Consider the following 25,552-nt stretch of genomic DNA (forward strand, 5'->3'; position numbering starts at 1 on the left):
GCTGCTGTCCCAAAATACATCCCTTTTCCCCTTGTGGTTATTCTATTTTGGGCACAAATTAATACATGGATGAATAATAATAATAATAATAACCCTGAAAGTAGCAGTAGTATTGAGTATCTCTTTAGGTACTTGTTAGGGCAACAGATAACTTCTATGTGTTGCCTGTAGAACAGAAGCAAAAGCAAGAGGCATAGCCTATGTTAGTATAGCATGAAAAGAAAGAATTTATGAAAACAGGAGACACCTATTTGCCATAAGAAATTAATTTTATATTATTACCAGAACAATTCTAATTTATTAATGGATATTAATTTATTTCCAGCACAAATTAATCAAATTTATATAGTGATCGTAATCTGAATTCCTCTGAAAGTTACAATCAAAACCTGCTTTAGTCACTGCTTTCATCAAAACACTCAGTGAAATATGTATACGCATGTCATACATTACATCTCCACAGCTGTTGGATGAAGAGATGAAATCTATGGTCATTTCAAAGTTTTTTCTTCAGAGTTCAGCATACTGATGGCAATCAGCAAGAAAGCAAATGTAGGTGCACATGCTTTAGCATTTCAATTCAGATCTGGAATGTTCTTCTGAAGTAAATGTCCTGATGGTCCCTACTGTGTCATATTTTAGTTCATCCTGCAGAGCAGTCTCACAGGACGCGGACTGTGTTCATCTGAGATGAGGACATACCAGGAGGTGACCAGCTATGAGTGGTCACTGAGTCCATGGGATTAGACTGGAACAAGTACTAAGTAACACCCATAAGGCACGTACAGTCTGGATGTTGGGTCCTCAGCCCGTCGCTCTACCAGTCTGCTGCCATTGAACCACATTATTTGCTAATATAGACAGATCCTCCTTTAACCATTCACCAAAGCATGCAGAGTTAGTCAATATTTTTTAGGAGATACTACAATGCTGGCAGTATCCTCAGATGTTAGCTTTCCTCTTGGTTTTCCTTGATGTACGGCATTCTCTTTATCATTGAAATATCTCCAACCAAAAAAGCTGTTAACTCCATACACTGACTATTCACTTTCTGAATTAGGGCATCTGCCAGCTCTTCCCTGACAACTGGTGAATTAGTACATCTTTTATGTGTTCCTTAAGAACAAAACCCAGATCCTTTTTTCCTGGTGTCTTTGGTGTTTTGCTGATTAGAAAGATGCCTGTAGACTGCAGTACAGGAGACACTACTCTGCTCAATTTTCTTTGAAATGCCTCTCCTCCATTTGTTTAATTAAAACACCAAAACCCAGAGGCCTTTGGGGAATACCTCTGAATTCACCTCATGAATAAGATCACAGCTTCAGCTGAAGTCTGTCTTGAAACAGCCAGCCAGTCTTTCTGATGATTTGCTCCAAGCTTCAACCAACATTACACGTTTAGAAACCTGAAATGTTTTGGAGTTTTTTTGCTGGGGCAAACATGATTTGCACTCCCCTCACCTTCTCAGTTAAAACAAGAGAGTTCCTCAGCTCTAAATATTCCCTCTCAGGAGTTCACTGTTTTGATATAGAAAGCTAGTACTGAATCTGGCTTTTGAGTTAAACTGACACGCCAACACTATTGCAACTTGCTTTAGATTTTTCTGCAAAAATATTTGATTATTAACGGGGGCTCTAAATGCTGTTTTGTATATTATCTACTTTAATTGCAAGCAAAAGCATTTTTTCTCCTTCAATATTATAGTCTGGAAGTCTTTAGGCTTGTCTGCCTGTACTATACTGATACAGACGTATATAGATCTCTCCTGTTTTGTAAGGTATTTCCTTGTCTCTGACAATTATTGCATGAAATAAGTATAACGATGTAGGTGTGTTAGATTCATGCAGATACATACAAACCCATCTAATACTTGTATATGCTTCCTTGTTTGGGACATCAAGAGCTTTGGCCCTTCAGATATCTCTTCCTCTGGGGTGGACTCAGTGTGACTGGTATGCCTGGTGCTTACTCCAGCACTCACCACCTTATGGCACATTTCAGTTATCGCGCTAGAAAGTGAACAGGTATCAAGTGCATCAAAAAAAGAGAGGAGAGATGGGAAAGGCAAGATGAGAGTGTAACAGGGGAAGAAAAGGGGTAGAAGGGAATGCTAGAAGGAAACTGGCATTCATGGTAAAAGGAAAGATACTGAGAAGTAGAGAAAGGTTAAAGAGCAAAAAGAAGAAAAAGAAAGCAGTTTTAGACAGGGTCTCTTTATACATTTCATGCCCTTTAGCAGTGGATTGGATTTTTGTGAACTGAAGTCTCAAAGATTTAAATTACTCAAGCTAGCTCACCAAGCTAATTAATACTAGTGTCAATGCAAATTTTTGTGCAGGATTCTTCATGTCCAACATGTTTCAGGCCAAAGCATAACTAACTTCTTATCAGAACTGCTAATATATGAAAGGTCAATAGGTAGGACATGCTGTCTATTAATATTGATCTCCAAGCCACATCATCTTTTCAGATATCCATGCAGTTTCCAAGAACTTCAAATAGAGTAAGTCTCATGCAGTCTTTCAGTTCTTCTGTCATGTAAACTAAGTTATGATTTTGGGGGATCACCCGGCTGCTCAAGGAGCCTTCAGAAAGCAACCTCAACATTCAAATAGAATGCTTAGCACATTTTAGCCTGGAGGGACTCGTGAAACAAAAAAGCTCCTTCCTAAAGTGCAGTGAATGATATGTTTTATTTATTGCATGAAATATGCATAGAAAAGTCCTTGTTTCTTCCTGTGTTATCATCCTTCTTCATCTATCCTAAAGCAACAGAGAGACTTGCAGAGTCCCTAAATATAACCCTCTGGGTACATCTTTATTTTCTCTGCTCTGACATCTTATACCCCAAAATCTGGATGCAGACCTATGCTGGCATAAGCATTATTTGAGCTTATTAGTATAGGATGAGTGACATGACCTGACTCACACACTAGCATTTTTCTACATATGAGGCCCAAGTCTACCAGTACGTATCCCGGAAGGCCTCAGTGTAGTGTTTCAAAATGGGTATAGGTAAAATAATTAAAGCCAACTGCTGAAGTTCTTCTGTTTCCTTTCAGTCTTTATATGTGTAGAAGATAATCCATGAGATGAACAGAAGTTCTTCTTCATTATAGCTGCATAAGGATCCAAGAATTTGGCCCTTTATTGTTTTAATTTCCTATTTTTTATTGCAGTCTTACAGAAACAGAAAATTTTTACTAGCTTCCTGATTTAAAACCATAAATTTGTCCATTATCTCTGTATGCTAGTTTAATACTGTCAAGCTGTAAAGAAAAAAAACAACAAGCAAACAAACAGGCAAATACTTTGATGGCATTTCTTACGTCGTGTAAAGCTTACTTATAGTATATTGGGTCTGTAGCACTAGAAGAAGGAAATGGCACTGGGGAAGTACAGATCTAATATTTTATGACGTGTGCATCAAAATCTCAACAGAGAAAGGCAGGTGAATTTACAGGCACATCCTCCTTGACAATATTCATATCTGAGACACTTCTTTTAATGGCTTTGTACCATATGCACACTGATACTGACCTTAACATGCACAGATAAAGCTGGAAATGTGTAGCTATTAATCCACACCTCAGTGGCTTGCCAAATTCTTTATTGTCCCATGATTTTAGCCCACTAGTTTTCTCCTTTAATTAAGTAACAACTGTGAAAATGTAATAAATTCTGTATGAAACAACTAAGCATACTTCTGAACTCCAGACTGTATTGATTTCAGTCCAGTAGATCATAGCCATGGGGACAATGTGCCTGAAGGGTAACAAAGTAAGCCTAGAACTCTGTCATCTCATTTTTGTCCCCTGTTGTGACACCTTCCTGCTTCTGGGGATGCAGAGTGAGCAATTTTAGTCCAGCTGTAATCCTGTGTTTTGTTCTGTGGATCAGCAAACTGGGGTATTACAGAAGTGCAGCAGCAGTCGCTTCCCCAGAGGTTGAGGGCATCGCTTCTCTGCAGGCGAAGTGCATGATCTTGCTGGAGTACCCACCATCTGCCTGCCTAGAGCTCCTGGGAACAGGAGCATTTTATTTCTGTGTTGAAACACATTATGTAAGCACACATATTTTGCACAATGTAATTTTGCACAATGCACAGTGTCTCTTTCGGTCATTTACATTTTCCAGCAGTGCTAATTAAATCAACACAAGGGGACTCAGCTAACCAACTGAGACTGTCCCAGAATATAACAGCTTATTCGTGCACTGAGCAGCTGTTTCAGTGCTCCAAGACCAAGTGCTGTCTTTCATGCTAAAGTACCATACTACACAAAAGGTACCTTTGATTGCCTAAAGACATTGCTTTATTGGCCGGGCTTAGCAACATACAGTAATTTATTTGAAAGTGCTTATTGAGTGACATTACAAAGACTTTCATTTTTTGATTTAAAAAATCAAACCTATTTTTGTAGCTTTTTGAGAACAAGCTAATTTGAAACTACCTTGTCTTTGCGTGCTGGGGATCTGCTATTGTTGACTGATAGAGAGACATGAGTTCATGCAGTCTGTGTCCCTGCCTAGAAGTGGAGAACGGTATTGTCACTGCATAGAAAACACTGTCAGCAGTAAGTACATGGAAATAATTTGCTTGGTTATCTACAAATCTCTCTGTTGTATTTGGTGTTGAATTATTTGTTTGTTTGAATTTTATCCTGCTAGCTTCTTTCTGAAATATGTAGGAAGATTTTCCTTTTTATATGTCGAAAAAAGAGGGACTGTAGGAATTGTATCCTCAGTGAGAGTGATTCAGAGGCAGATTTAGAGAGGATGCCTGCCCTGCCACATTGCAGCAGCCAGAGCACCCAGGCTCTGATGGGCACTTTGGTTCTTCCTTTGCCTTGGCAAAATGCGTGCCAGAGACAGACTACTAAGCATAGCGGCCCAGAGCTTGACACGGAGCAATAGTTCCTCTGATCTGAAATGTCCTGGTACCTGTAGCTGAGTGATTTTATGACAAATATTGCTGGATTTAATTAATGCATACATAGGGCAAAATGTCAAAGTTGTTCTAGAGACGTTCTGTAGCAAACCTGATGCATGAGGACGCAAAAGGGCTATTGAGGCCTCAACGACTTCATTTTAATTTTTCATATTGAAGTATGACCCAATCTTTTACCAAAATTTACACTGCTTTGATTGTACTTTTACTGTACATCTTCAAAGCTTACCTAGAGTGATGGATGGTGCGAGAAAATACTTTGAATGGGTTTTATATTAAGGTAACAGATACTATCTGTCATGCTGTTGTGCTACAATAGCTAATAAGTTTGTCACAATAAAAGATGCCTCACTGACAAATTAGTACTTTTTTCAACCTTATGTCAAAACCAAGCAAACCCCTTGGCTTATTTGTACCTTCACTTTTCTTTCCCAAACTAAAATTTATTCTTTATGCCGGTCTTTTAATTCTTAGTATTAATTATTAATTATTCTTGTAAGATTATTAATTGTTTTATAAGACTGCACAAAAAAAGAATGATGAAGTTTTAGATGTCTTCAGGAAATAAAATAGGATTACTTATGCCTTGTTATGCAGTCATTTTAAACAGTAAATGCTTATTTTGCTATAGATTTTTCTAGCTATGTCTAGCTTTTTTAAAAATCAGTTTTATAGTGAAATTGTGTACTATTTCCAACATTTTACATACATTTTATCAGAATTTTTTTTAGTGACAGTCATCTATATAATATTTAACCGTCTTGGATGCCTTAGGGAGAATGGACCCTCCCAGGCAGGGAAAGAAAACATTTTGGTTAAAGGCCCTAATTCCAAGCCAGCGCAAAATGAAAACCTGAATAATATGTAGCCTTAGAAATATGTCTGCTTCACTTTCAATGGGATTAACAGTGCAGTCTTCTTGTAAAGCTCTAAATATTATGTCCACTGCTAGTCTAGTTAATTCTTGACTGATTTGTTTTAAGCCTAATAACGACCTGTTTAATTAGTACTGCAGCTTTCATTCCAGAGAATCCCACACACTCCACAGATTTCATCAGCTCTTCTCTCTTGACTGAAATACAGGATTCTTGGCATTTATCATGTATCACCACTTCAACACTATCCTACAAGGACTAAATAGTGCATCCACTGGTCCTGTGGCCTCAACATGCTAAGGCACTCGCCCGCACTTGGCTTAGAAAGAAGTGTCACTTGCTCAGTTTCCAGCACGGCTTTCATTTTGGTTTCATGTGCTGAGAAATTTGCTGTTCAGTTACTGACTGGGCACAACCCTGGTTAACTTGTGTGATAGCTGCAAGATGGTGTCACTATGGACTTCAAGCTGAAAGGAACATCACACAGAAATGAAACAGAGAGGACCATGTCACTTAATGGTGCTGAGTATTGGGTGGTGTATAAGGATGGAGGACACCTTCTTGACCTTAGGCTTATTTGCATGTTTTGTGTTGTCTTAATTCCCCATTACTGAAAACTAGCTGTAAAGCACCTCCCATTTTATTTTGTCTCAGTGTCTTACTCTTGCTTTGACTTGATAGAAATGCCATGACACTTGATTCAGAAAAATAGTTTTTTGGGTGAAAGATATGCATTTGATAGTATGTATGCAATTCAATCTTGGAGATTAGCCGTAAAGTTGTGAACTGTGCTTTCTAAGTTGAGTTTATCTATTGCAAGTTGAGCTTGCACCTGATAAGTTTCACAAGTATAAAGTCTGCAAAATGTGTTCTGCTATTTATGCAACAAGCTATTAGAAAGCCAGGAAGTAATTTATTATGGTAGTGATTTTTCACGGTACATTATGGGTTCAGACTGAGATACTGCAAAGACTTTAAAAAACTTGGCTCCCATGATACAGATACCACCCTAAATCATATTTTGTAACTATTATTAGAAGTCATACAATGGTAGCCTCTGTGAGCTTGCTTCCCTCATAAATTGTGTGTAGTGGGATTTTTTTACCCAGATTAATCTTTCTCTTTTTACAAAATGTCAGCACACAATTCACAGCCTATTAATATGGCAATATTATTTCCAGAAATAAGGAAAATAAGTCTCTATCTCAAGCAATTAAAAAAGTGCAGCTATGATTTAAGTAAAATACCTTTCAAATCAAGTCTGGTAAAACTATGCCACTATTCCAATCCAGTCTCTCATATTTTATTCAAATACATGTCAAACCTCGAACTTCCACCACAATTGTCTTCCACAAAGAAGATAAAAGAGTATTAGAGAAAAAGAACATTTGTGTCCCTAGTAGATGAACAGTCATATTGCCCTATTCATAGAAAAAGAGTATTAAACAGAACAGTAACTTTTCCATTAAAGGTGAGGAGTGATTGCAGTCTACTTTTAAGAGGAGTTGGCTTTACCCATTGCAAAGCAAGGACAGGAGAATATTTGTCCACAGTAAGACAATTTTGAACATATTCTTGTAAGTTCTTCTTTTGCATGAATAATAATACTTGTAACAGATTCTTCCTGAAGACCAGCAATCTATTTATGTAGCTCTCAGCACAGGCTTTTAGGAGCAGGCAGGCCGGAGGGGAGCACAGAGAGGACTGTAGAGGCTCTGGATGTGGAGAGCAGGAGTGGCTCTGGGTACAAGTAAGATGTGTGTGGTTGGTTCCTGAGGAATACTGTCTGAACATGCCCTTCTTGCAGGTGTTCTGGGTGTTGAAGTTGCTGCTCCATCAGATGACCCCAAGAGAGGTTGCAGGTTTTCAGTGTTAGGTGACTCACCCTTACAGCACAGAGAATTAAACTGATGCAGTGAGGCATAATTTGTACCCAGCCAGAATGAATGAGCCCCACATTATTACCATTATTATGTATCAGAGCTTAACGCTGCATTCGAGCTTTTTGAGAGAAGTCAATTTGTAGGTGTGTTTTTTTCTAATGACCGTGTCAGTAAGCAGCACACAGAAGGAAGCATGGTTTTTTTTCCCAAGTGTATACATAAAAAAATATTCTGCTGTAGTTTGATTAATAAATAAAATTCTTACATCTTTATCACCACCACCACCACCACCACCCCCCCCTTTTTTAACTTCTCTATTGGACATTCGTGGCTAATGTGGATTTTCCTAGAATTCAAAACAGTTTCCTGGCAATATATCCAGCCCTAATAACAATATAAATGTTTTTCTGAAGCTAAACCCAGCCTTATTAGTTCTGTTCAAATGTTTTTAGTATGCTACAGTCAATCTCAGGTTAAACTTATTCTATGAGTTTTCATCTTTATAAGCCATCAATTTTCAAAGAGGTTTTGTCTTTAGAAGAATACCAATAAGGTGTTTTATTTCCCTTTTCCAGCTGTTCTTGTTGAAGTCAGTTGGGACCTTTCTATCATCTTCTTTGGAAGCTGTATCTGGGAGTTAGGTCACATAACAAACATTGGCCTTAACAAGTTTTAAGCTCTGTTGTGGTACCCTTTGACCAAATAAAAGGAGATTTCTGAGTAGGAGCATCTGAATGCCAGGTAGTATTTGAAGTAAGACTTCTGTAAATATGTTCAGATTTGTAGAGGAGAAGCCTATCCTTGCAGATAATGCTGGGCTCTATATGACTGCGCAGGCTGAGTGTCATTTTTGACATCCTCACTTTGTAAGTAAATGTATAATCCCTTACAATTCAGTGTTTGTCAGAAACATCTGTAAAGGTAATTATTTCCCATGTAGTAAGTCTTGTAGGAACAATCACAGTCTTTTAAATATCTCAGTAGCAATCATTAATGTTTATGTGTAAGTTATCAGTCAAATCAATGATATACTGGAGGCACCTACAAACAGCTGTTTCATAATTAGCTGTAGTGAATTTCAAAACTAGAGTAAAAGGCAGTTCATTTCCAGACAGGCTTTGCAGAGAAGCAGCAGCAATATTCAAGCATCATTTTTACTTCGTTTATGCACCTACTAACTAGAACACTGAATAAAACGTAAGTATTCCGAAAGCAAAGTGCCCCAAACTGTTCCCCTCTGTTACATGAAGTACAGCTTGACTTTTTTTTTACCAACCAGTTAAATCATGGTATTTCACCATTCCAGTCAAGAACTGTGCTGGGTGGTCAATTAACCGAAGAGAGCAAAACAAAGTACCTCTAAATAGCAAAGCTACAAAATGGGTGTACTAGTTAAATGGCAGGGTTTTGAGGTTAAATTGGGAGTGCCTATCTCAAAGTCAATGCTGCATGCTGCAGCAGGCTCTGGAAGATGCTGCAACTTAGCTACACAACGGAAGGCTGTTTCTGTAGCCACGAGGACTGGAGATCTGCTAGAGTTATAAGAGCTGAAATTCAGTAATCTGAGATAAGGTACAAAATGCAGATGTGTTTGGCTCGGCTGACTCTCCTGCTGACACAGTCTCCCTGTATCATTACAAACCACATTTTTACTTGCGGCAGGCACAGTGCACACTTGGGTCTCATATTTCAAAGAGAGGCTTAAGGTTAGCCACAAAACTAAGGAAGTGAATCTAGGGCATGGTATGCTTTCACAGTATTCCAAGGATCAGTTTACCTCCGGTGTTGCTGGTCTCATCTTGTTGCTGCTGCAGGGTGTCCTGTTGATCTAGTCCTTCCTCACACTGCCCCAGTAGAAGGTACCACAGGGGCAGGTGTAACACAGTGGTGAATTGAACCCAGGCTGTCCTTAGGCAGTGAGGATTCCTCCATTCCCAGCAACAGAGAAAGTGGAAACCTTCTCCATTGTGAAGATCAGAGTGTGCAAACCTCAGCCTGTCTCCTGTCTGAGGAGAGCAGGTGAAACATATCACCCACAGAGATTGGGGAATTACATATTTGTGCGCAGACATACATCCAAATATGAGTGCTCATCGTGGAGAAAGTTATTCATTGTGCAGCTAGATTTTGTTGGGTTTTAATACAGTATATAGTTTGTATATAGTCCTATCCCTATGCAATTTATCTTGTAAGCCCTACACTCCTGTATTTTAAAACTTTGAATTTAAAATGCTAGGAGGGAGAAATCAAAGGATATATCTAAGGATGGAAGTGTCAGTGTGTGATAGTACAATATACATGTATGTGATATATAATACAAAAGATGAATAAGAAAAAAGGTTAGTGATATAATCCACACACAAAGAGAAAAGAAAGACTACAGAATAGTAGGCTATAAAAGAGAAGGCCATTTCCCCATCAATAAACTAAATCTTGGGATGTTTCTCATCATAGAGGGCACATATAAGAACTCCAAGATGTACATTTTTCCAAAGCCTTTACTCTTGAAATTTGTTTAGATCTCCAGTAAAGGATCATGAAATAGAATTTATTGGAGTAGTCCCAAGTATGAAAGAAATTAATTTTCTTCCCGAGGAGTCTAATTTTCTTGCATAATTCCCTGTCGGTTCTCCGTCACACTTTATCTTACCACATGATCCACAGTGCTGATAGCTCAACCCTGATGGGTTGAGACTTTGCAGATAAGTCTGATGGCAGACTTGGCTGAGGGTAGTGGTTGAAGGCAGGCAGAAGTTCAAAGACGACCCACAGAGTTTAATCTAGGGATAGAAAGGCTTTAAAAATAAAATGGGTCATCTTCAGCTGATGACTGGAATGTAATGCATGCTTCTTATAATTTACTAAAGTTTTGTTGTACTGTTTTCAGACTACTGTTACAGTGATTATGTATTTTACAAGGAAACCTGAAGGAACTTCCAGGGTTGAGTATGTCCAATATATGATTAGTGAAATGCCAACATTCATCTTTATACTCCTCTGAGTATCAGATAGGTTTGTTGAGAATAACTTCCCTTAAATAATAGGTTTAGCTGCAGGCTATATTTTAATAACAAATCCTTATAAAATCCAACTGAGAGTTTTGGTATTACTTGGAATTTTCATATTCTCTCTTAAAAGTGATTTTTTTTGGTTACCTTTGCCAGTTAAAGAAACTATTAAAGCAAATCATCTCATACTGGTTCAGAAATGTTAAATGCATGACATCTATCTAATCACATACTAAGATAAGACATACTTAATTTGTTTTAAAAATATTGTTTGTACTACAAACACTAGCAATTCATATGAGTAATGGTAATCATCAATTCCTTTTTAATGAATGCTTTCTTAAAGATTTTTTTTGAAATTTATTACAATAAAATATCACTGGACTTGTGGAAAAAAAAGTGTGGTGCTCTTCTCCTGAGAGGACCATTTGGGGAGAGAAACTTTGAGAGAAGAGGGGATGTGGCAGTTAATATTCTTTTATGTTTAACAACTTTTCAATTGTTTTGGGGTGAGACTCTCCAGTAGAATAGTCCTACTGAAGCTGGTGAAAGCCTGTTCAGCCAAGGCATTTGGCAGTCAGAAGTGGGAGCTTATTCAAAATAAGAGGAGACACAGATTGATGCAAGTAGGGCAGTAAAAGAGGGGAGGTAGTTTATGCTAAAAGTTTATGAGCTTGTCTGCTTTCACAGGGTACAGATCCTAAGATATTTCCTTTATTTTCCTCAGACACAGGTCATGTACAGATGCAAATCTAGATGTAAGAGTCTTTCTTGCTCATAGATATTTCTAAGCAAGAGTATTTATAGAACCCAGAGAAACTGAAATAATTTAAATTTTAATCCCAGCAAATAAAATATCTAAGGCAAATTATTCTTAGCTGAGATGCAATTGATTATACTGTAAAAAACCAAGTAATTTGCTGCACCAGTTTTGGGGAAGTCAATTCACTGAAAGATTATGACACAAGATGAGAAAATACTAATGGGTGTATACTCAAAAAAGTTTGTTGAGAAGTTATAACCATAAAAATTGTGTTAAGGGTAAGGAATAAATTATTTAGAGCTAACACTGTGGGAACAAGAAGAGGGATGTTCATGTTTACAAGTAGTCCTTCACTGAAAAATAAAATACAAGAGTTTTCCAGCTGCAGCATCAGTGGGTTACCAAATAGGAAGTTACAAAAAACCAGTTAACAATATTTAGGGCTAGAGAAAATTATAAACCTTTATCCCTGTCATTTTCTTAGAAATGGCAATTATTGTCTTCAGTTTTGAATCTTTTAATGAACTACAAACTATTCAATACCCTTTTGTATGTGTGTTCTTTATTGTATTTCTTTTCTGATTGGACTTTGCTACTAGATATTATAAAGGGAAGGAAACTTGACAGAAATACATTAAAACACTGTAAAAAGATACACTTTGCTCATTAAATTCAGAAGTATAACATGCAAACAGAGCATTTTTTAGTTCATCCAAGTGTATCTAATTTTATAATCTCTGGAATCAAATTCAGTCATGGTTACGAGTTTGCCATCATGATTGGTAGCTGTACCTAAACCAGTCATCCATTATGCAAGAGGTCATTACTGGAAGTATTTAATTCACGTCCTGTATTTCCCGGCTAGCAAAGCAATGGGATTCATTGGAGTGAAATGAAACTGAAACAGAGTATAGGCCTCAAGCCAGAAAAAAGAAAAAAAAAAAAAGCCCCGCTTGACTGCAAGCCAGTGCATGCTCCGTCGCGCAGTTGTCAGCCTCCTCCGGTGGCAGTGGCCAGAGAACATTTCAAATTATGGTCTCTGCGTTGCGTTTCTAAAGTTTGCGCTGTATAATACCTCTGAGGCTCGAGGGCTCTTCCTTTGCTGCCATGCAGGGTGAGCAGGATGTGGCCTTCGTGAGCTCCTTCTCTCTGAGCTGCTCCTCGTGAGCCGCTGTGCAGCTGCAGTGGGCTTAGTGCTACGGTGCAGCAGGCACCGGCGGTCCCTCAGCGTCGGTCCAAGGTCCTCCACTGTGGGCTGGCTGCAATAATAGAAAACCAGGGCGTTAGGTTCATGTCAGGAATTTTTCAGCATCTCAATGGTTTTCAGTGTTCTGCAAAAAGAGAAAATAAAGTTGAATTTTACAGAAACCAAGTCAGTCACTTGTCTAACTTGGTTGGATGGGACCACCAAATAGTGGAGTATTGTTACTGCTTCTTTTTCTATGAACTTATTGACAATATCACTAAGTTTCTTTTTTCCCTCCAAAGTAAACCAGTTGATAATACTTTCTGTCTCTTATTTCAGCCTTTTGGAGTCCTATTACTATTACTCATGTTATTCTTGATTTATATGGTCTGTAACGCAAGATCTAATTCACTGCTGCTAAATCAAGGCTGGTTTACATACTTGCGAATCACTATAGTTTCTTGCAAAAAGTCTTATGGCCCTATACTAGCACACTCAAGATTTTGTTCTGCTTGTACTTTAAAACAGTCAGCTGCTCAAAACTCAGCTCTTATAAATACCTGGAAAGCACATGTGGAGTCAAGTATGCTTTTGACAAGCATCAGGTAAAACAACAAAGCTTTTTAGGGGAGAAAAGCATGACAGGTAGAAGGCTGAATTAAAAATATTGCATCTGCTCTTCAGGACTCTCAAACTATTTTATTTTTTACACTTTCCAGGATGTAAAATTCATTATTATACCAGATTAAAAAGAAAGGTAGCTTATACCCAAAGAATTTAAAAACATCACTTAGCTCAGAAAACAGAATGGCTTTCGAAGAAGAAAATTTGTCAATTGTACATGTGCTGTCTGTAGTTCATCTGACTGCTCTTTAAAATAGACTTTGCTAATGTTACAGTATATACTCAGATATTAAGAAAAAAATCATATGTTTCGCTTGTGCTTGGAAGCTGGTAAGTTTTTTTCCTCTGCAACATGTGCAGGTTTTATCTCTGTTACAAACTTTTGCTTTTGAATCTGTTTGTAACAAATACAAGGCTGTAGGTGTGTCCTCTTGTAAATATACATTTTTATACTCCAGTTTGGAATACGCAATTTGCCAAAAATATCAGGTGACTCTTTTTATGAAGTGCTTAAGAGGTTTTAGTGCATTCGTTAACACATGGTGAAGTAAATGGCTGTGTTTGAAGCAAAAGGCTGTAAATAAAAAATGCACTTTTGAGGGTCAGAAATCTGTGTAGGTTCCTAAACTTACTTATGTCATAAGTTGAATGATTCAGGTTTATGTCAGTGGGCAGGCTACAGCTGTTGTTCTCGAGCTGGCATTTTCGCAGGCTGCCAGAAAGCATCTGCATCACTGGGCATGTTCTGTATATTAGAGCGAGAAGAGCAAGAGCTGCAGGACCTTTAGTCTCTGCAGCCGATCAGAAAGGACAGCAGATTGTGATCAGGAGCAGGGAGTCTCTCTGCAGCATCCTCTAGCCCTCTCCTCCTCTGAAATCTCATAAGAAATTAGCAGGAGTAAGGATGGTCTGTTCTGCAAACAGAACCCGTTGCTAGAAACAGGGTTAGTGGTGCCAAAGTAGTAGATTAGATTAAGTGGCTCAGTTGGGATGCTGGAAGAACAGAGATCTGTATGGAAGTTCTCAGCTTCTGGGAACCAGGCACACAGGTATTTCTTTGTGTCTATTATGAGCTGGGGCTTTTTTTTTTTTTTTCTTCTTTTGGTTATTAAAGTCTGCTGGGTTTTTGCCTTCAGCTAAAGATGAGAGAAATTATTTATAAGCTTTTTATAAACCTGGAACAAAAGATTTTGAAGTTTTTGACAAAAAGCGGCAATAACAAGATTATGGATTTGTAATTGGCAGATAAATAGGAATAGCTGTAAGGAGAAATATATTTTAATTTATAGCTATTTGTGCTCTGCAGTGACTTTCAAATAATTAGGTAGGAATGCTGTTTGTTCCTTTTTACAGGAAAATCTTTACATAGTCCAAGTCAATAAGATTTTTGGCAGAAGGTTCTATAGCAAATGCCATTTGAAAAAATGTTTTAAGGTTGAATGTATGAAGCAACAAGTTACGGATCTATCTACTTGCAATTTTTCATCTCGGGAATATATGCCAGAACTCAATGTAGTAATGATTTTCTATGTTTTTCTCATGTCAGAATTTCAGAGGAGGAAGAAATGCAGTTATTTATGGACTTTTTCCCATAATTATAAAGGTGATCCATACTCCAGGTTAAAAGAAATGCAGAGTAACTATATTGGGAAATGTTTATTAATCATGTTGGATTAGAATTATAGGTGTGCCTTTAATAGTGGAACATGATACACCAGTTAGTGGTTTAAAAATGCTTTAAGTTGTTTTGTCCTAGAGTTATAGTAAAAGTGGCAAATACGGGGTTTTTAATTTAATTTTTTTTCCACATTTACAGTTTTATGCTGAGATGTTGTATTCCTAATGATTCTTTTCAGTGGTGGAAATAAAATATGTACCCTCGTTTGCTATAGTATTTTTTCAGATGCGAGTGCTATTAGGAATAAATAACACAAAAGATTATATCATGTTTATATGATCAGTAAGGACAGCTGCATTTTATTCTAGTTACACTTGGACTGAAAACACCAAACATTACAGAGACATTTTGAACTAAGATTTTTTTTTTTTTTTAATAAGCAGGTGGGAAATTTGTACAAGGTCATGGGGAACATAATACCTACTAATGTATTATTTAGATATATATATAAAAGTAGGTACTTATATAATAACAATATGTTCCAGTTTTGTGCATAAAAAATTTGACACCTCTGTCTATAATCCTATATGTATATTCTGAACTGTACAGATTTAGCCAGTTAGTTGTCACTAACTGGTTTTAACCTTTACAATTGTCAATACTAAATAATATTATACCAACTGCATGCATTAACCAGAAAGCTCTTTGTGCTACTGTCATCCATCGTGGCAGAAACACGAAGGAAAATGAGCCACTGAGACTTTACAAGTGATTCATTGCTTTCGTCAAAGCAATATATTTTTAAATCATGCTTTCATTTGTCTTTTCCTTGGCAGGAGGCGTTGTTGATAAGGACCTTCGTCACTACCTCAATTTACGGTTCCAGAAAGGTTCAGTAGACCATGAGCTCCAGCAGATCATAAGAGACAATCTCTACCTCCGCACAGTGCCATGTGAGTAGGGTGGAGATGAACAAATCTGTTTTCTTAGTGGCAACAGACTATCTGAATTAATGGTGCTGAGGGCATTTGTAAGGTGTGAAGAGGAGGACTCTAGATGAAGCAGTCCTCCTGTAAATAGATTTGTGGCTTGGTTCATGTCTTCCACGTTATTGCTGAGAAACCGAACTGCCTAATGCTGAATTAATTTCTGAAATTGCATGGTGTTTTGAAAGTTGTAGTTCTCATACTGTGGCTCTAGATATTAATTTTTTTCTTCTGCAGTTTTAAAAAACACAGATTTAAAGAAAAAAACAGTTTTCTGGGCTGGTTAAGTTGATGTCCAACAGAGAGATGTTGATCTGCCTCATATTTCACAGTATTATACTTTATATAATGATACCATGGGGTTTAGAATGCAATAGGGCAACAGAGGAAACATATAAACTAGGAAATTTTGTTGTTTAGGTGCAGCAAGCATGGCACTGAAAGTTCATATTGTCTTGCACGCATGTTCTTTTGTTGTTGCCTAAGTCAATGGTATATATATCTGAAGTATTCTGAAACCTCTAAAATCATTTTTGTAGCTATTGACATTATTCACCTATTTCTGCAGTAGACATGAAATTAAACAGAGTAACATAAGCCATGTCCAACTGTCAGGGCCATTCCTTTCAGAACAGATCTACTTGGCTGACAGACAATGTATCATTTAAAATTGACTGAAGTTGCATTATTCTTCCCTTATAAAATAATTTCTTGGTGCACAAAAAATGGAGCTTCTGTTTTGGGCAGAAAAAGGGTGCACCTTTGAATTTGCAGGCTTGACATCAGAATGTTAGGGAGAGGAAGGTAAACTGAGTAATTGACTGTGCTATTTATATGGTAGTGAATGGATGCTCTTTGAAAGCTGTGGTGTTGTGAATGCTACTGTATGTTTTTTCTTTCGTTACATTAAAGAATGGAGCTTTGAAAAGCTCCACCAAAAAAAGGTGCTCAAGCGTTTCCCTTTTCTTTTGGAAGCTGAAGATGAATAAATATAAAGTCCTAATTTCAGGAGTTCTATTCATCCCTGATTAGAAAGGCAGGTGGAGAAAAGCATTAAAAAATTATTACCTGTATGCAGAAAAAAAACCCCATTACATTTATGTGAGATTTAAGATGAATTAGGTTTGTCTGAAGGTGCTGAGAAACATCACAGCTGAAGTGCACATGCAAGTACAAATATGTTTTGAGATTAAATCCCACTTCTTAGGATGTCTGGGAGGGTCATTAACATAGGAATATACTTATTATAGCCCCAGCACATGCATGTTAAAGATGGAGATCCAGATTTAAAAGAAGGAAAACCCAACAATATTGCAACAACTACACACATGTAACACATACTGTCTGTCAGCAGTATGGGCATGATGAGTAGTTTTGGGGTTTGTTTTGTTTTTAATCAAGGCAATAATAAAGCATTCTCATTTGTCAAGTGAAATACAATACTTGCAGAAGCAAATTTATCATTCAAAAAGTAGCATGACAAACATGAAGACCACAATTTGGAACCTATAAGCACTTAATATTACCTTTCTCTTCTGCTGTGACTTAACCATCTTCTGTGTCATTTTATATGGTTATGTTCTTAGGTCATTATAGTATTACATATTAAGCATCTCTAACTGAGTAAGAACCAGATTTTAAAAAATAGTATAAAGTTGTGCATGACAGCTGCTGAATTGCTAGGTGAGCAGGAATGTTCTTGGATAGAGTGGGAGAGTCTTTTCAGTAATGGTGGTAGAAAAAATAGAAGTAAAATAGTGCCTGAGTGACATATTTTCTTTGAAATTTTTTTGAAAATCATATGAAAGTAGCCCTTCTGAAATGTAGGTATTTTAAAATAAATAAATTAACAAATGCAGACAGGGTGATATGTGGTTAGCTAAAGAAGTTTTCATAATCTGGTGAATGAAAAGGACACCATTGGATAGATTGCAACCCAGGTTTCCCCTCATCATAATTGCGGTGAATCTTTTTTAATGCAATCTTATTCTACCTCCAGCATTCATGTTTAGGTGGGAAAATGTTCTCAACTGTTCTCTTTTTTTCATATAACTGAACTAATTCTTTAATCATGAACTTACTTTTCAAGGGTGCTGGTATTCAAAATTTTCTGCTTTTGGCAGTCTTGTTTTCTTTTCTTTTTTTTTTTTTTTTTTTTTAAGTTCCATACATAGGCTAAAAGTAGTGGTTAGCCATCGAGACACTGTACTTTACAACTGGTAGGGAGATTTCTTTAGTGTGCATCAGTAATATTTAAACAAGTATACCATTGCCTATAAGTTCACTTAATGAGTACAGACTAACCATGTACTTATTATAAATCTTGCAACAGATGCCAACACAGCAAAAGCAGCACTCAATTTGGTCAAATTCTTGTGCAGAAAAATAGAGAGAGAAAGCCAACTGCAGGCAATGTAGCCTTTATTTCCAATGACAAGGTTGTAACATAAAGAGAAAAAAAAATCTGAAAAATAGATGGCAACCTTTTCCCTTTAAAAATGCACCTGCAATCTTTCCTCAGTTATAGAGGTATAACTGCCAGTAAAACCAGGAGAACCTTTATAAGAGCGTCCTTGACCTTGAGTTTTTACTGTTCTTTGCGCTTTGTTCAGACTGACAGCACTGGCCCTAGCAGTGCAGTGGGCATGACCACTGGTTTCTCAGCCTTCCAGGTCAGACTAAGACATCTTTCACTTACAGTAAATGAGTGAGCATTCACTGTGAAACTAGGAAGTGGAGAACTAAATCCATACTGGTTTTAAATTAGGATAAGCCAAATGTAGTTAGAACAGGTAAGCCAGTATTTGCTGGATAAGAATTTGAATTGTACATTATGTAAGTGTATATCCCTGTATGCATCAAAGGATGGATGGGCCAGAAATGCATGACATGAGGATAATGGCTCAATTCTGCCCTTGGAAATTGTGGCCCCTGTGGATGGAATGAATTGGTTGGGTTTGTGATCCTTATATTTCTCTATTTTTATAATGTAGTGCCACTTTCTACCAAATTAGAAATGACCGTGTAACCCTAAGAGTCAAATGCTGCCTTCCATAAGTGGTTGCAGTTCTCAGTGCCATATGAAATTGATTTTCCCTGCATTGTCAACAGGAATTACACGCATATATCCCAGGGCAGAACATGCGATTGTATTTGCAGCAGTCGAGATGCAGCCGTTAACTAGCTCTGTCCCCAGAGCTGTGTGACAGCAGTAATGAAACTGATACATAAACAAGAAAATTAAGAAAAAGTTATGTTAATTTGAAGCTGAGTTAGAAAAGCAATAAAGTTTTCAACAGACAAGGTCAAGAAACTGAAACTTTTTTTAAAGATACAGTATTGCAAATAATATAAAAGAAAATGTGCGCTCTTGAGAAGGAAAACTGGGCACAGCTCTTGTTTTAATGCAAGCAGAAGGACTGGACTTCAGGTCAAGGGAAACCAAAAGTAATACAGATGAGAAATATGCTGAGCATCTCAGAGGAAAATAAAAAATGACAAAAGACAGTTCTGGGGAAAAGAAAGGTTCACAATTTTCCAAGTTCAGAAGACATGACTGAAGTTTGTCTCATATTTTCTTCCCCTTTTTCTGTTGTGTGGGTTCTTAGCATAGTTTTCATATCCTACACTTATTCCTGAAGTTATTTAGGAGCACTAACCGTTGAGGTTGTCCTACAATACAGAAAAATAGTCATGGTAAGAAATGGTAGTTATTAAACACAGGTAAGCAGTATCTGACACTCTTCCTTTCTGTCCAAGTCCAGGGATCTGGAGAAAGGCCACAAAACACATCTAGGACTGGGGATGCTATAGGCAGACAACAAATTAGTCATGCTGCACCTCGTGCTTGGTAGTGCTCTCAGCAAACTGCAGTTGCCATGTGGGCAAGCAGCTTTCCAGTCTTCACTAATGTGAGAAGTGATTGCTCTAACTTCTTGTCATTGCAAGAATAAAGCTTTGGGGAGAGTATGTGACAGGAAAAAACTTTTGGTAGTGACAGTCATGATCAGACCTGTCTCCTTTGATATGTCCTTCCAAGCAGTTGCAAATTCCATTTCTTTAAGAGCTGGCAAAATAGCGGAGCTGTGGTGGAAAATAGAGTCTGTATGCTTCCTTCCCAGACAGGGAATATGAAATGATAGTGGAAGACATTCTGATTAAACAGCACTGGAAAAAGTCAAACAATGACAAGCTGATTCATAGAAGTAAAAAGTCATCTATTAATTTGAAGAGGTTGCCATTGATATCCTCTGGGATATAACCTCAGATCAACAGTAGCTCAGGTAAATTACTCTGTCCCACTGCACTGATTTACACCGCTGAAGGATGCAGCCCAGGAGTGCATCCTTCACTGGCCACGTCGCAGAAGTTCACATTGATAATGTGAAATCATTAAAAAAAAAGGGGGGGGGGGAGTTATGGGGATGAGGAAGTTTCTTTCCTAATGTTTGCATTTAGGAAAACAACAATGGTGAAAGAATGGAGAGGACTGGGTGTGTGGTCAGACTTATTACACTGGATAATGCAATACTACTATTACCATAGACTTGGAGGAAGGATGTTTTATTTAAGACATTTGTCAGCAACATAGGAAAAAAGGTTCGATTTGTGACTTGGCCACCTGCTGCATGTGAGTGACCACAGGCAAGAAATGCAGTTACTATGTGCTATAGTTCCCCACATATGAAATTGTGATAATAATTCCTTCTTTTGCTTAGTTTGCCTACTGGCGTTACAGTTGCTCTGTTAGGCGAATATACATAACACACGGAACTACAAATATGAAACCTATGAAGGGAGGCTATGAAATAATAGCCTCCCTTTCTGCTGTGATTTCTTATTTTTATCTGTTTTCTGTGAATAATTAGATTCTTGGGTCATTGACTTTAAAGAAAAGCCTCGTTTTTAAACATGTGTTTGTTCTATTCTGGTATAATCTGGTCTATGTATAAATATATTTAACCTACATGCTGCAGTATTGTCTGTGTACTGTTGAAGCCTTATATATTACAAAGTGCTTCTGTTTATTGCCTAGTCCTCTTTGCAGAAGAGAAAGTGTATGCAGTGATTTTTTTTTATTTTTTTTTTCTGGACTTGCTTTTGTTTACCATATATGGCAAAGGTATATATGGTAAACAAAGGTATATATGGTAAAAAAAAGCCATTAGCTTTTTTTTTTTTTTTTTTTTTTTGTTAGATACTGAAGTCAATAAAATGTTTTCTACTTGAAGCAGAAGTAGCTGCAGGGTGGTGAAGACACTCAGCCCTCAGGGGAATTCACTCCACCCTTTCAGCCCTGGAGAAATCTCCCTCTCAAAAACAATCAGGGTCTTTCCTTCTGGCAGGGAGGTGTGTTATGTTAGGACACCATAGTCATTCATAGTCTTTTTCATGGGTACCAGTCAGAAGAAGTAAGGCACCTCTGGGTGTGTATATACTGAGTTATGATGAGGCTTTTCTCTCCTGCCCCTCCTCTCTGGGGTTGGAGCTAATAGGTGTTATCACAGAACAGTAGTTTGTATTAATTCTAATACCTTTTATATTAGTCACCATAACAACGGAGTGACAATATCGAATAAATACTGAAGGAAATACCAATTACATACCCAGGTTTTCATCTGAAGTTTCTGAATTTAAAGGTGTGGAAAGAGTGGCAGAAGTCAAGTGGGCAATAAATATATATTGGGTGAGGGTACATCCCACGCAGAAGTTCTGTGTGTGTAATTCTGCTGCTCTGAATAAGGATGTGAGATTGTTTGACTAATCTATAATTGGACAAATATAAGGCCTTTCAAATTTCATTTGTAAAATATTTTATTCCTCTTTTAAAAAGTAAATAGCCAAAAGCATTCAAAGGGGAATGTGTGAAAAAGACTTGCCAGTGGTTTCATATATTTTTCTTATAAGTTTGTTCAGCATCAAAAGTGTCTTTCAAGAGTGGAAATTCAGTGCACAGCTTTGTTCTTAAAAGAAACAAATTAGTCCAGATATTGTCAGTTAAAAGATCTGCCAGTTTGATGTCATATGGAACTATTCTTAGGATAAAATAACCTGTGCTTAGCACACTACCGCCAAGAAATGTCCGCATCACTGGAAATAACAGTACCTAACTTTAATGACTACTTTATTCTTTCAGACAAGTGTTAGTTATTGCTTAGACTTGACTTTGATGGCTCAGAATAGAGCAATGCAGAGCTCTAGGGAAATGTTGTTGTGTATCTAATGGAGCACACCTCCAAGGTGTATTTAAAGTGGAATCATTGGCAAGCGTATTCAGCCTTTTTTGTATCTCAAGCAAAATTAAACCAAATCAGGTAATAACGTGAGATGGGGGCCCAGCTGTGCTATATGCAGCACAGCCATATGTACCAGAAGATGAGGAGGAGGTCACTGCTTCAAACAGCTGACAGCCTAAATAGAAGAGGCAAAGAACAGTTCACAAATAAACCCACAGCACAGACAGTGCCTGAGTTGACTTGCATGAGGTGGAGTGGTGGTTAAACTGGTGCCCGTGGACCTTGCTTTCTTTTCCACTGCTACATTTATTATTCCTAATTACCTCCTGGAAATGCACATGGTACACTGACCTGTTTCTCTGAAGACGCTGGGAATGTCTGGTTAAAAGAGATTGGCTTATGCATCTTTGTATTGACTTTTCTGTGTGATTTTATGGGTTTTTTTTGTCTGTTTCAGAGCAGGGTGGTAAAGGTTACAGTCGGCCCTGTGCTGTCTCTCAGTCAGCAGGCACAAAGCGTTGCTCGGGCTCAGAACGCGTTAGGGCTGCAGGCACTGCATCCCCATCGGTGGGAAGCAGTGCATGAAAAGAAAACCAAGCAAAAAACAATTTTGGTTTTTTTATTTATCAAAGTGAATTATGATTTTATCTTAATTACGATCTAGGGTAAACAGATGCCCAAACTATGTCTACAAATAGCTATGCTGATAGAAAATACTGTACTGTTTGTTAGTCATGAGAGAGAACACACACATAATTTCTGTCACCTTTTCTCAGAAATTTCTCAGGTCTATGTACTGAGGACATCAACTCTCAGCTTTCAGTGACTAAGACATCTGTTTTAAATACTTACCTTAAAATAACAGGTATCCAAAGAAAATAAATGCTGTTCAAGACAAATGGGAAATGGAATGTGTCTGATGTGGTATAACTGTAGTATGAAGTGAGAACAGATGTAACAAATAAAAGAGCAGTAGTTGTATACCACTTATGATATTACAGCTTGAATGTCCCATGAAAGATTGTATGAAGACATTAGGATATTTTCATTGGCTGTATGGTTACAACAACTTGTGTTTCTCTGAGAGCCTTGCAACCAAATCACATCTGTAAGAAACTGAGACTTCTTATTCTGTCCCCTACTCCCATTCTTTCCACTCCTTCATTCCTTCCTTTCTGCTCCCTTAAACACTGTGCTATTCTCTCCCATTTTCAAAATCAAATCATCCAAAATCAGTAAATTTTTTTTATACTGCAGTGCCAATACCAATTATTTGTGTAACATGCAATCTGATGCACTGTTGATATAATACCACTAAAGTCACTAGAAGTTTTTGCGGTGAAAAAAAAAGCAGGAAGAAGTTCTGAAATTAGAAACCCGATCTTTTTTTAAGCAGTTTTCCTACAGAATAATATCGCATCTCTTCCTTAAGTGATATTAACTGGCATGTGATTTAAAGACTAATGTCTCTGGCAAGCAGCTTGGGTTGCTAATCATATCTGTCTGTAATTATTTATATGTGATATAACACATGCATAATGCCAGATGAGAAGTTTAGTTACAATATTTGGCTGATTGCCCCCAAGAATAGATCCATTTTTCTTTAAACTTTGGGAAGGCTTTCTAGTGTTGCAGAATGAGTTCTCTAAATCACATGATACCAAAAGAATAAAGGATAGTGGCAGTTTTAAATGAATTTTGATGATAGCACTAATCTTATTCATTACTTGAGAACTAGCAAGAAACTAGAGGGGCAATAGCATAAATCTGATGAAGTACCTTGTCTCTGCAGAAAGAGAACAGCAAATAATAGAGGAGGCCACAATTAACTTATTTTACAAGTAGACGTCATAGCTTTTGACTCACCTGAAGCAACTTGAAGTTTGAGTAGAGACTATTATCTCCCTATGACAGTAGCCTTTTCCAGCCCGAAGGTCTTAGATGTAGTGTTGACCTTTTCCCTGAAATAACAAAATTATCTTTGAAATTATGAGAATTACAAATATGATTAACAAAAGTCACAGCATTATTGAACGCAAGCATTCCTATGATTTCTAAACAATTTTTTATTTACTACATAATCTTTCTGAATTGCCTTCCTGATATTAAAAGATTTTAAAATATATCCTCTAGATAAATTTAGTCTACATCTACTGTCAAATAGGTAAAAAAATTGATTATTTTTTTTCTTGAGGGAAGCTGAAGTACTTTACATAAAGGTAGAAGCACATGCCAGATTGTACAAGTTTTGTGATAAAAGCGTGGGTAATGCAATTCACATGGGAACATTAGAACTGCTTAGAATGAAGTTGCCTCAGAAAGCTTCTTCATTTTGGAACTTTTCATGTCTTTGGATAACCTTTGGATTTCCTGTCTTTCTTAATATCATTTAAAGCCTTTTTTTTTTTTTTTCAATCCTCTCTGTCTTCTCTCAGTCTGTAGAAGATAAATGGTCAGAGACAATGGATAATCTTTCCTTTACTTGGTGATTTTCAGCTGAAGAACAACTGAACAGTGAACATGGAGCACCAACAGCTGCTCTTAGAAATTCAGAACAATAGCAACAAAAGAAAAAGAGCTGTGTAAAAGAATCGATATTCTGAATTGGATGACCAAACTAAGCTAGTAAATCCATATTTGCATCATTGAATAAAAAGGTCCAATATAAATTTTGGCAGGATGTGCCTCTTTTGATTTTCTCTTCTGGGGCTTTCATCTACAATCACAACAAAAGAAAATCAGTGGTAGTGAGGATGGACTTCTTTGTGAATAGATCGTCTGATGCATATTGAGCAATTTATGTGAAGCAGTTGGCCAAGTTTGGGTTCACCAAATAACCGTCTTGCTCACATCTATATGTCTGAAGTGCACCTGCAGTTCAGTAGCCTCCTCACACCAACTGGAGCCCAGGTCCTTGCTGATTTGTTTGGACACCGTGCTCTGTGCCACTGCTCCCTTCCTTTAAAAAGGTCACAACTACATTGCATTAGTGAGATTATACAACTGAGACTACTTTAAAGCTTTTTTTCAGGCTTTGAGATTTTGTCATGCCCCACCTTTAAAGAAAGAGGTACTTATCACATTTTCTGTGTCCTATGAAAAAAAGAAAGAATTACAAACCTTCTGTGAGTGGTGAGCCCAGGTCGATGGACTAGTGCCTCTAATGGTACCATGGTTTAGATTCAAAAGTAGCCTGGCTAGAATAAATCCTTCTGAGGAAAAAAAAATAGAGAATGAAGATAAAAGAAGTGCTTTTTTAAGAGTGAATAAAGCTTTGGTTTCACCAGTAGGGGTGAGATTAATTTATAATTTACAGGTGGAAAACTGTTATGAGGAAAACTCTTTTCTGCAAGTCCTTTCCTTTTTATTTCTCTTTATCCTGAGGGTACCACTGTCCTGTTTTTGTCCCATGACAGTTTGTCACA

The 25,552-nt window shown here is 37.4% G+C and overlaps 1 protein-coding gene across 2 annotated transcripts in view; it reads left to right on the forward strand.

Moving 5' to 3' along the window:
- The window catches only part of MAGI2 (membrane associated guanylate kinase, WW and PDZ domain containing 2), a 761,840-nt gene that overhangs the window by 221,135 nt on the left and 515,153 nt on the right, over positions 1–25,552 (forward strand). For both annotated transcript variants that reach the window (XR_012650015.1, XM_075024752.1), the window contains exon 2: positions 15,742–15,858. Coding sequence is in view for 1 of the 2 variants with exons in the window: in XM_075024752.1 (XP_074880853.1) it covers positions 15,742–15,858 (117 nt within the window). In the remaining variant the exon portion in view is untranslated. The remainder of the gene's footprint in view (positions 1–15,741; positions 15,859–25,552) is intronic.

The sequence above is a fragment of the Buteo buteo genome, chromosome 4, assembly GCF_964188355.1.
Source record: "Buteo buteo chromosome 4, bButBut1.hap1.1, whole genome shotgun sequence".
NCBI lineage: Eukaryota > Metazoa > Chordata > Aves > Accipitriformes > Accipitridae > Buteo > Buteo buteo.